Source organism: Ciconia boyciana, chromosome 1 (assembly GCF_034638445.1).
Source record: "Ciconia boyciana chromosome 1, ASM3463844v1, whole genome shotgun sequence".
NCBI lineage: Eukaryota > Metazoa > Chordata > Aves > Ciconiiformes > Ciconiidae > Ciconia > Ciconia boyciana.
Genome location: NC_132934.1, coordinates 70,246,371 through 70,259,101, shown reverse-complemented (window position 1 = coordinate 70,259,101; position 12,731 = coordinate 70,246,371). Strand labels below are relative to the sequence as shown.

Genomic DNA, 12,731 nt, shown 5'->3' with positions numbered 1-12,731 from the left:
TTCATATAATTGGTTAAGTGAATTTCATAATAATTTGATACTCTACAACTTAAAGGACACTAGATAAGTAGGTTCTCTGATATGCTACCAAAATTTCTAAGCTCTTGCATATAATTTTTTATAATCTGAGACTTTAAAGATAAAAAATTCCACTAAGAAATTCACATGTGAGATAGAGGTCAATGCAGAGTAAAATTTTTATAAACAATATAGGCTATGAACCAACACAGGCTGCTTGACTGCATTGTTACAGTTGAAGCCTTTATTTGCAAGAAACAGCACTTTTGATCACAAAACCCCCTTTGTATTCAGTAGATACCTCTATTTTAGATTCATCGCATCTCTACTTCTCTGAATTGGGATGATGAAATTCCCCTCTTCCATACTCTTTCCTCCAAGATCATATAGTGTCTTAGAGTCAGTAACAATAAAGACTTTCTGCCAAGTGACAGCAGAAGATGTACTGCTTCAAAAGCAGTTGTCCTAAGCCAGATCATGACAAAAGGCAAGTTCAGACTTTAGTTTAAGAGAAATAGTGGTAACTGGTATTGGATAGAAGACTGCTTATTGAACTCCAAGAATCTCTGAACTCCTTGAATCTCCAAGAATCTGTCATGATCTAACAGCCTACTGTACCATAACATACTTGTTTATATGCATATAACAGGACAGGAAAATATAAGCAAAATAAATAAGTATTGCCTCAAATAGCACTACTGTAGCAAACATGGGTAAAAAAACAGAGTTAAAGCACACTGGGGAAAACATAATTTGGGTTTGTCATTTTAAGTGCATTCTCTTAACTTCCTTACTATATTAGTTCCTTTAAAACACAAATCCAAATGAATCAGTGGGATGAGAAGAGCAACAACGGCTGCAGGAAGAATATTATCAAGAGATTAAACAGTAGCTCTAGTTTGCCTTATAAAAAGGCATGCATGCCAACGTGTTTTCATAGGCATTCCAGACTTTATATATATGTATGTACGCATATAAATAAAAAAAATACTGAGAATGCAAATATTTTCCCATAGAAAACACAAGAAGCCTAGAATATCAGGCTACTAACAAGCTAGAACCACCTTATTTACAAAGACGTCTTCTCAGGAACTCTCCAAAAAGAATCAAAGTAGAGTGCACCAGTTATGACCCCTCCATGTCAGACAGTCAGCCAATTATCTACAACCTTTAAGACATTTAAACTTAAAATGCTGTTATTTCAATTTACCATTTTAGACACACAAAAAGGATGGGTTCCAAGGCTTACTGCTAATTGTCCAACTTGTTGCCAGTCTGTTTTTTTAGTGTGTACTGAGGTATTTATCAAAACCTCAGTTCTTCAGAAGATAATAAGTACAAGTTTTTAAGGCCACATGGGGCAAATGCCCGGCTTGTAAAGGCAGATAAGCTTCTGCCATTTCTGGAGGAACACACTAGCGTATCTTTTGCCACTTAAGGAGAAACTTGTACCCCACATACTCTTTTCTGTGGGTAAATAATTGTTCATTTACACAATACTGAACTGACTTTTTGACCCTATAAAAACTGCATATAGAAGCAGACAGTATATATATATATTAGTTTCTGAAAGTTAAATGGTGAGTTGACAGAGTGTACTTTTCCCTTGGATGACTCATGGAAAAAGAGACAATCATCTTCATCTGTCTGGTCAGATGTTACATGGCCCTTTGCTGTGAAATCCGGGTCAGAGTCATAGAACCATAGGATGGTTTGCATTAGAACAGACCTTTAAAGATTATGGGCAGGGACATCTTTCACTACATCAGGTTGCCCAAAGCCCCATCATACCTGACTTTGAACAGTTGGTTTTAAATTATATTGGTCATAAAAAGTCAACCCTTAGTTGTTGACTAGGGAGCCAGTTAAGGAATAGATGGGCTAGTTAAGGAATCACAGAATGGTTGAGGTTGGAAGGCACTGCTGGAGAACATCCTGTCCAACCTCCCTGCTCAAGCAGGGTCTCCTACAGCAGGCTTCCCAGGACCATGCCCAGACAGCTTTTGAATATCTCCAAGGACTGAGACTCCACAATCCCTCTGGGCAACCTGTGCCAGTGCTCAGTCACCCTCACAGTAAAAAGGTGTTTCCTGATGTTCAGATGGAATGGCTTCCAAATTCATCATCTTCCAGAAGTCTGCCATAAAGGGTATTACCTTCATGAGGGCATGAGATGCCTCTCCAATGCAGGTATGGAAGGCTTAAACCCCATGCATCAGAAAGTTTACACTAGGCACTGATATTTAAGCTTCCAGTACCTTGTTCAAACAGCTCATGAACAGCTGCGCAAACTCTGAAAGAGTAGTACTAGAGATTCTCAGCTTCTTTCGAGCCATATTATTTAAACCAATCCACAAAACATAGACTCAGATAGCTATTTGCTAATGCTACCTTCACAACTGCATTTATGTAACTGTCTCTAAAATAGCACCTTCCAACTCCAGCTCTCTACAAATACATTCTGGAGGTCACTCAGAACAGACAGAAGTAGTTCATGTGGATCCATTAAAATCAGGCTGGTAATTTATAATAGAAAAACAAGCAACCACAACAATTTTACCAATTTGCAAAAGACATTAATCAAGATACTAGCATGCCAAATACAATGTGCTATTTAAACAGTAAGCTTAAACTGGCAGGACAGCTCTTAGGGCACCAAGGTTAGCCCAGGGGCCCACATTTGCTTCAGATGTGTGCTTGAATGGTGGTCATAAAGCATCTAACTACTGTCCTTTCAGGGAAACTCTCCCACTCATCTTGAGCCAGACTATAAACAAACCTTCAACTCTACTCTTAACTATAACGTAAAAGAAGTTAATCTGGCTACACCCCAGCATTCATGAAATTGGCAATGGCAACTGGCAGCTGCTAGTTTTACCAGACACTCAAACTACCTGAATTAGTCTCAGAAGTTCAATGATAAAAGCTTAGAAAAATTTTAGAACTTAGATTACTGCAAAGAGCAAATACCACAAAGAAGTATTCGCACATTACAACACAAAACAAAAAACCAGCCGGATAAAGGAACATTGAAAAAGAAAGAAATGGAATACAAAATGTATTCCCATCTTTAGCATTTCAGCAGCAGTCACAATGCAAAAGGAAACACCTTCCCTTTGAAAAAGCAAATGGAAACTCACTTGCTAAGCAAGCTCTGCAGTGCTTTGTGCAGATGTTCTTTCAATTCCTGGGACACTTTCTCCCCTAAATGAGCCAGGCAGTCTTCTATTGAGCTCTCTGGATTGGCAGGACTGAACACTGGGGAGGTGTGGCAGTCAAATCCTGTAGTGGTAAATGCTGAGAGAAAAAAGTATACAAAATAAAATAAAAGAGATTCAGTCTCATCATTGAACACATGTTCAATGTGTTTCTTATCTCATCAGTTAACACAGTTTACATAAGGGACGAAGAAATCACAACTCTATAGTCAAAACATGCTATGAACAAATTGTAGTAAAACAAGTATGCTCCAAATATATTCTGGAAGTGGTACTTACAAGCTGTAGATGACTTTAAGCTACATTTCCCCTCCAGCTCTTATTTCACAACTGCATTCTAACCAGCAAGTTAGCTGAATGTGCAAGTATTCTCAATTTTAAGCTGATGCCAACCCTGATGGAGCAGCAGGAGAGCCTCTTTCCATGGTAAAATTTGCCCACACATGGATATATCTGCAGCAGTACTAGAATATCATTTATTAAAATAATATTTTGTCCATATAACCTTTTTCTTCTCAGTTTAAAACTTCTAAGAAAGGTCTGTATGAATGAATGTAAACAGATCTAGACCCTTTCTACTTCAGATTTCCAATTTGCAACACACATGCAAAGCAAAGATTGTTTCCAAATCATCCCTTACTGGGAGTCCTATAAAAGCCACACCTATAGGTCGAAGCATGTCACAAAAAATAAACCTGGTGGAAGTGAGAAATCAGATGGTTTAAGTCCACGCTCCCCTGAATGTTAGCTGCTGAGGAATTATTTCACTTCTGTCATCAACTGGAGCAGCTTAAGGGCTGCTTACACTTCATTATTTATAGTAGCCTATTAAATGTCATTCAATTGTTTGCTTTGGCTAGACTCCACTGCTCCAAATGGTAACGTTTAACTATTTTACTTCATGTGACAATGTGTAGAAATCTTGTGGGGGGAGGAGGGTAAAGAGATTCAATGTGTCCAAAAATCTCTTTAACTAGAGTACCTGTTACAAATTAACCACCATTATAGGGCATAGAGATTATCGATTGAAATGGGAAAAGCTGAAGAGCACCTTCCAAGATTTCTTCATCAAGATGTTTTAGCTCCTCCTCAATTTCTATTTTAATCTTCTCCAAAGCCTCCTTCTCCGAAGCATGTTGTGCCATAAGCTGTTGTTGAGTCCCTAAAAGAAACCAGAGAAATTATTCAAATGTAGTATTTCAAATAAGGTAGATAATGGAACATGATATTGAAATATTAACTATAAAGGAATTCAAGGTGAAAGTTCTATTTCAGACAGCAACATAAAAAGTATGATCCCTTAAGGGCACTTATTACAAAAGTTTTATTATATGAACCCAGAAACACATAAACTTCCAAGCCTATTCAAGACAGAATAGGTGCTTTAAATATGAATATATATTTATAAAAAAATTAGAACTGTAATGCCACAAACAGAATACATAACAGCTTTAAAAACAAACTTATCTTAAATTTAAGACCAAAATCAAACCAAGGCACATAAACAACCAGTCATTAAAACTCATACACTCATTATCAAACTACACCAAAACAAAGCAGACATAGGCATAAGCTTCATTTTTAGTAGCAAAATATAAAACTGATATTGATGCCTACAAAATCTATAAACATACTCAGATCAACTATGCAATGACATCAATGAAGAGTCACAAAATCTATTAACTGTGTATCATTTCGTTGTTCATGAGGAGTCTACAGGCCACAATGAAATAATTTAAGACCAGGGTCACAAGTAACAATAGAAGCAAAAGGACCCCACAATTGTCAGTCAATTGTCAATTCTCATCTCCTAATCAAGTCATTTAGGAATTTGAAATGGCTGCATATCCCCGGAAGAACACATGCCGTGGTTTGGGATCACAAATACATATTCCATGGGCTGACTCTAGATATTTGGGAACAAGTTGTTTCAGCCGTATAATTCAGGATTACACAGGCTCTCAATCATCTTTATTATTATGCTGTAGCAAAAGAGAGGCACAAAACTGTTTCCAAACAAGTCAAGGTATTTAAAACATTTGAATCTTTAAGGAACTGCCTGCTGAATGTCAACCTTTCCAATATAAGGCCATACGGCAAGGTAACTACTCAAGTAATTGCTTTATGGGATAGGTACTAATGGAAAGACTAGATGTCTGGGACAGAGTTCCAGCCCAAAACTCCTGCTATTTAGCTGCTTTTTCTTTGGGTTTGCTCATCTTTATTTCTTCCGTCTGCTTTCAAGCATGTCTTCAAATTCCATTCTTAAAGCACACTGCAAAAACTGTTCCATTAAGCTGTTTTATTTTCACCAAACATCACTGAATCAACAGCCTACCACTTAAATTTTCTTCCTTTCTTTCAATTCCTTAAAATCTCCTACTTGGAGATAAAAATGGATCTCTGTTATATCCACACGAATATAAAAGTGAATTTTGTATCAACTTACCCCTGAAATAAATACACAAGCAAGTAAAATTGACCACAAAACTTCCCTTTGCTAAGTAATCCCCCTTCCAGCCATTTCCTTCCCCAAGTTTTGGGTCAATTATCAGTCCCCATTAGCCCTGCACTCTGCTACTTTCAACAATATCAGTGACTGGGTTACCCAAAACACATTTTCTTAGCTCTGCTACTTCTGAATATTCCTTAGAATTTTTGGGGGGGACTTCATGTTCTCTCATGCCCATGATTTAAACACCATCTGCTGGCCAACCTTCTGATAATGTTGCCCCTGTCCACTGTTTCTTACTCATGTACCCAAATACTGATGACTCTCCAACCTATCTCACCCTCTCTGCACCTACACCAACTGCCTACAGCTCTACCTGGGCATCTAGACATCGTCCCACTCTACAGATGTTCTTCACTCAGTTGAAGAAAATAAAAAGGGAAAGGATTTGTATCTGTAATGCTGGTATCCTCTGACTTCATTTCTTTGTCATCACTTATATTTCGCATCCAAATCTTCAGGTTAAGTCCTGCAACACCCAGTGTAGCTTTCTGGCATCTCTTTCTTCATTCCTGTTTTGAAGACACTAAATCATAATTTGGTGGTCTTACGAATGACTATTTTCTTCGGTTCATCTCTATTTAAACCTGCTTAAACTCACTTAAAGTGTTGTATCGCCTTCCCCTTTCCTCCATAATGGACACACAACATCACTAGTTTTCATACTAGAGTGTGTGAAAACTATAAAAGCAACAATACCAGTTAACACACACAAATGTGTAGTGAAGTACACTGTGCATTTTCTGTATTTAAAAAAACACTAGACAATAAGCTTGCAAGGTCTCCTACATTTGAAAATAAGTTAAAAATCCACAGAATCAACCCACTGAATGTGTGCCAATGCTTAAAAACTCAGCACTCAATAGATAAATGAGACAAAAATCTTCTAAACCAATGTACAAGTCAGTGTAAAATGTTTACATTTATTTATGTGGATAGTTTAAAGGAACAACAGATAGTCAGTTTAATTCCATTTTACTTAACCACACAGTTAGATCATCATCACCATGTTCAGAACGACTTTATTTAGCTTCTTAAATCTCTTCTCAAACAGTCTCTCCTTGCCACTCTGAACAATAAATTCCAGAGAGGAGCAAACTGTTCCTCCTTTTGGTTAATGAACAGACACTCACTAATGCCTTGTCAGTCCCTTTAAGGTCGCCTCTTTGAATGACCAAACCACTGCTGCACAGTCAAGCGCAACAAGTATACACAAGTACAAACTCTTATTTTAACCTGTGCTTCACCCTGTATATGGAAGGGATGAGGGTATTCAGAAGAGCACCCATTCTCATGGGTCTAATGTGATGATGATCACACATGACAAGCTGTCATACTTCATAATAAGTCACCCAGAAAATGGAAGGAAGAGAAATTCCATTGCTGTCAGCGTACAAAAGAGCTGTTTAGATAATCAGTGCTGCAGTCAATGGTTTCCATCTCGTAACACCCACAACTTTGCAGCAGCTGCTGATTCCAATAGCACCTGACTATTCAGTCGTGCCAAAACATCAAAAACCTACCCCTCGCGGACCAGTGACTTTGCACTGTTTATTCCCCTAATTATCAATGGACTTCAGCTTTCTGCATCTCCTGTATGTTGACCCCTACCAACAAAAATTGCACCCGATGTTGGAGAACAGTGTATTCCAACAGCAAAGGTCCTAAGAGAGCAGTATCTTTTTCTCCTTCCAAGTCAGTTTGCAAATAGGTAGAATAAAACAGTAAAAATAGGTTCTAGTAGATGGGAACATATTTCATTGTTTAATAATGCAAACAGTCACACCAGAAATGGTACTTGTAAGATCCATAAACATTGAATGCTTTCCTGTGCTGAAAAAATGGGTTTGCCTATTACGAGGTTTTGGTAAACCGACTCTGAAAGGCCTCTTCCCAACCCAAGACACAGCAAACTTCTGTTACACAGTCTGACACGAAGAAGTTAGTGCACTGCACTTTCTATTTACAGAATAAATGTTCCCTTTTGCACAAGTGTGCTCGTGTTAAGATTTTGTTTTTCAGGTATTTTTGGAGGTAACCTGCAAAGTAGGGGAAAATGTATTCTAAAAGTCCATCAAGCACCGCATCACTGACAATCAGACAGTGTTATGACTACTAAATAAATGTAATACTTCAGTAAAACTCCACCGATAAGGCCGTTCCAGAAGTTTAGTAACAATACAAGATCAACCCGTTCCCCAGGTTTGATCCTAGGAGGAGAAGGGATGGGAAGTCATTCATCAGAGCTAGAGAGCCTGCACATCTGATTCTACAGTGTTTGTGTCAAACTATGGCTAACAAGACACAACAGTGACTATAAGGAGAGACTGAAAAGTTGTTTGCCTTTTTTAGTTCAAGTGCATGCAGGGTGAATGCAAAAGAAAGCCATTGATGTCACAGGTTGCTCCCGATTTTTTTTCCTTTCATGCTTGTAATTTTAATTTACCAATATCTCTGTTTTCAAGTTCTCCTAGGTCTCTATGTTAACTTCTGTACAGTCAACATTGACTTAGAAATTTACTTTCAGCATCATTCTAGTATTTAACATCTCAGACTTTTTAAAACAATGAGAGCGTCTAAAATTTCTGTAAGCACTGAGAAGTGAAAAAAAAATGTACAAAATCTCTTTATAAATATATTCATGTTTCCTTTAATGAAAAGTATATCCATTACCCCAGCAAACTCCAGAACAGACTGTACATACATAGATGTAGCCCTTGATTTGAGAAATGTTTAAAAGAAGCTCTTTACAAACCATAAGAAGGCTCAGCTTAAAAGAAACTAAAAAAGTCCAAAATATTAAGAACCAAAAAGAGACCAGACATTGCCAACTAGCAGTCAATTCTTTTTGTGGGCAGAGAGGAGGCTTAATTAAGTGGGAATTCATATTCCTGGAGGGACCACCTCTTACTTCTCCAAGTCACACCCCAAAAACTCCTTTTCCTTGCCTCAGTTCAGGAAATAGCTCCCTCGTTACCACGAGCCAGATTGGTCTGACCTACAATGTGTACCTTTTCAGCCTGTGACTTTTCAGCCAACATAGGTATGTTTTGCCCTAAGAGGAAAGTTTCTAAGGAATGAGTTATTCATCTAAGCTAAAACCACCTCAAAAACTCCTTCATTTCCTACAGACCAATGGTAGGTACTATGAAGGGTAAGTGAAGATACAGGGATGGAGTACGAAGAAAACCAAGATATTCTGCAACAGCCAGTCCAAGTGTCACCTGATGACAGAAAATCTTGCAACAACAGGTATCCAACCCGTGCCGGTCAAAAACATATAAAGGAGGTACTACTGTTAGATTTGGGATGGCCACTAAGGAGCCTTGAGTTCACCCACAGTGCATGAAACCTGACCATCTCTGCCTATCTATACATGTGTTTCCTGAGGTGTAACAGAGTTCACTTATAACTGAAGCAAGTGAACAAATAAACTTAAAACCCATTTCTCCCAGTAACTTACTTCAACACTGCTCAGCTGTAAGAAATGCGTGTGGGAAACCACTAAAATGCCTTGATCACTGACTATATACAGCACTGCATACAGTAATTCCAAAACAGAGGATAAATGGTCAAAAGAACATTGTGCACAATAATTGGATTAAAGTACTGTGGATAGCATGCATCTCAGGGAAACTGTAAAACTGTCAAAACCTTGTTCACCTCTTGAGTAATCTATGCCACCATGCAGTAGTGGCATTGATTATAAATCTTCTAGACGCTATGTGAGCTAAGAGATTATTTAAGATTTCTCATTCTGTCAAGGAAAACACAGAAAAACTACTTTCCTTCAGAATCTTTGTTATAGCCACAGGGTCATGGGATGGGGTCAAACTATGGGGAAGTAGACTAAAAAACAGAAATACACTAAAAGTTACTCCTTGATGAAACACAGAGAAGCATTTATAATACCAATATATTGAATCACAAAAACAAAGTACTTTGACTCACTTAGAAAGTAAGTAGTACTAACAACTACAGCAGACTGAAAGCTTCTATAAGGAGCATGAACTTCAGGGGGAAAAATGTAGAAATGTTTTCCAATACTTGATATTTATTTTCTGTGTATGAACCAGTAGTTATAGATACTACAGGAGTTCTGGAAAAATACTGAAGCATCTCTCCACAATCTAATCAACAGATAACTGAGAGCTTCCACACATTTTAAATAATTGTACTCATCCGTTGCCTAAAACCACAGGAATTTACGCAGATAATATCTTACCGTGTGTGTTTTATCAGATTTATCTGAGCAATTTCTATTATTCACCTACCTGAAAACCTACCAAAAAGTAACAGAATTTACTGCTAATGGACTTTGCTTTAAATAAACTGAAGTGAGTGCTATGCAGAATCACTATTCTGCCAAAACTGTAATAGGAGTAATCTCTCAAACTACTGCTCAGTTAAGTTTGCTGGATTTTCCTCTGGAGACACTGAAATCCACTACAGAATACTACACTGAAATCCACTACAGAATACTATAGAGCTGTAATGTTAAAAGACTGGTTTATCCAATAAAACTGTCTTTTCTTCAAAACCCTGGAATACTGTGGATGGTTCTCTCTTCAGTCCCTGCACTGAAGAGAAGCTATCTAAATAAACATTTCAAAGTAGTAATCAGGTGTTGACTTAGACAGGCCTTCTTTGCTTGAAGCCAGAAGTGTTTCTAGCTCTTGTAATTGAAGACATCTTTCTTGCAACAAAATCAAGACCAACTGAGAGATCCAAAAGGAAATACAGTGAGGTAATTTTCTGTGTAATTTGTCCGAGTTTTCTCTTCACTAAATAAAATCCCTCTGAAAACCATCGGTCTTGTAAAGCATATTATGTTTCAAAAAATGAGAAGTTTTAACTTGAAATCTAACAAACATCTTAGAGATTTACTCTTATCTGAGTTTTTGGAACAAAAAAACATACATGAGGAAAAGAACTCTAGTATGAAATGCAGGAAAGCACAGGTTTATGGGAGATGACCGTAGGAGAAAAGGGAAGAGAATGGACAAAAGCATTCAATTTCTCCTACCAGTTCTAGCAGAGATAAAATAGTACTGCTCCTGTTGGGAAAGATCGCTTCTTTGGTTGTTTTTTTGACCCTTCAGATACATTCTCTAGTTTAACTGGAGTGTTGAAACTTCACTGAAATCTGGGAGACTGCTGTAGAAGAAGACTCAAGGGAGGTACAGAAATACTAACGACACCTCGTGTGCCTTATTTCCCCATGTTCTGTATACATGCAATGGAAAGAGAGCAGATCCTCCAGCGGGTGACACAAGGTGGCTGTAATTAGGATCCTGCTCTGAACCGCCCTCTGGAGGAGTCACTCACTCTCCCATATCGAAGGAGACGAAAGAGGTTAATGTTACCAGGACAAACTAAAACTCGCCTTTCTGGATACTCCCCTTATATTGTAACATGATGTAGAAATCAGACAAAGAGTAAGGACTTGCTTGGATCCAAGAAAAATATATGAAGGGAAAGTACCATATACCAGAGTCAATACCTCATATGAATGAAACACATAAAAAAAGAGAAGTGTTCTGCAACTAAAATAGTAACAGGCAATAGCCAAACATCATTGCTTCAGTTGTTTCCCACAAAAGGCCTGTCAGCACAATAACCAAATTAAAGCTAAACAAGATTAAGTGACAGGTACTTTGTATCAGAATCCTCTCAATTCATAAATTAACAGCATTCAGCCATAAAGAATAGAAAGACTACTGACCCACGTTTTAAAGTACCACAAAAATCATCACTGAAAGGAACTTCTCATTGTCAAGAACGAAATATCAAGTCAAGATATTGCATCAACGGTTGATGACAGCGCTTGAAAAACACACTGACAAGCACGGTGTAATGTCATACTGTTATTATCCCTCATATGTCTTCATTACCAAAAACCAGAAGTTTCCTCCTCATGATGGGATTCTACACAACAGTTATTCATTCTCATTTACTGGCTTTCACATCTCTTTTGTTCTAACCAGGTTTCTCAGACCACGCTTGTTACTGTAATACCCAGCTACCTTCCAGCAGTGCATTAGGCAGTGCAGGTAATACCCATTATGGGCTGCTGTTTCTCTCGCTGTCTCCCTAGGGGAGAATATCGAGCATATAGAGCAGAGTGCTTTGGTACAGCTCTCTGCAAGTAGGCATCATCCACGTGCCAGACAACAAGGAGATACAGACGGTACATATAAACTACCTAATATTCAAAGAAGATGCATACAGTACTTCAAAATAAACACACAGCTGTTACCACACATACCCTGGGAGTGCAGCTGAAACAACTGTTCAATTACAAGCAATGAGAGAAGAAGTAGGAGAAAGGATTTTTAAAAAGTAACTGTCAGACAAATGAAAGCTGTTGGAAGCATGGAAAGCAGAAAAGCATGAGGAAAAGTGAGTTAGGAAATAATGAAACAAATCCTGAAGCAGAAGGATAAAGTGTTTGCACTTAGGTCAATAACAGCCTGAAGTCCATCCAAGGCACTACAAAACAGAGTGAGAAACAACATGGCAGATTAAAAGTAAGGGAAAATTATTTTATCCAGAGGCTTTGGTCAGAAAGCAGTAAAAACACTGAAAGAGAGACCTAATTACAGTGAAAGATGACCAGGAGAGGAGAAGCTGTGGTCACTGTCTGGTTTTGGGAGTGAGGGTGGGGGAAATGTAGGAGAATTTCCTGTTTAGAAGGGAAGGTTTAGAGCAACAAGGATAAAAGAACAGATTTGGAAAGTATAAATGCTTTAGAGTATTTTAATAGCAAATCTAACTACAGCCTGCTGTCACACAAACTAACATATCTAAATAATATCTGAAAAGTAGACTCAACAGTTATCTTTACTCAGGAGCTTAAAAGTCCTCTCAACTGACTACAAAATTTTTACTTAAGCATTTGTAGCTTCCTCTTTATAAAGTTTTAATATTGCTCTTTGATTCAAATATTTCTTAGAGGTTTCAGTAATAAGTTGAAAGGTTTC

At 37.8% G+C, this 12,731-nt stretch overlaps 1 protein-coding gene across 2 annotated transcripts in view; it reads right to left on the bottom strand.

Moving 5' to 3' along the window:
* BCL2L13 (BCL2 like 13) overlaps positions 1-12,731 on the bottom strand; it is a 43,285-nt gene that overhangs the window by 23,167 nt on the left and 7,387 nt on the right. For both annotated transcript variants that reach the window (XR_012044254.1, XM_072873928.1), the window contains exons 3-4: positions 4,288-4,398; positions 3,159-3,315 (exon numbers count right to left, since the gene is read on the bottom strand). Coding sequence is in view for 1 of the 2 variants with exons in the window: in XM_072873928.1 (XP_072730029.1) it covers positions 3,159-3,315; positions 4,288-4,398 (268 nt within the window). In the remaining variant the exon portion in view is untranslated. The remainder of the gene's footprint in view (positions 1-3,158; positions 3,316-4,287; positions 4,399-12,731) is intronic.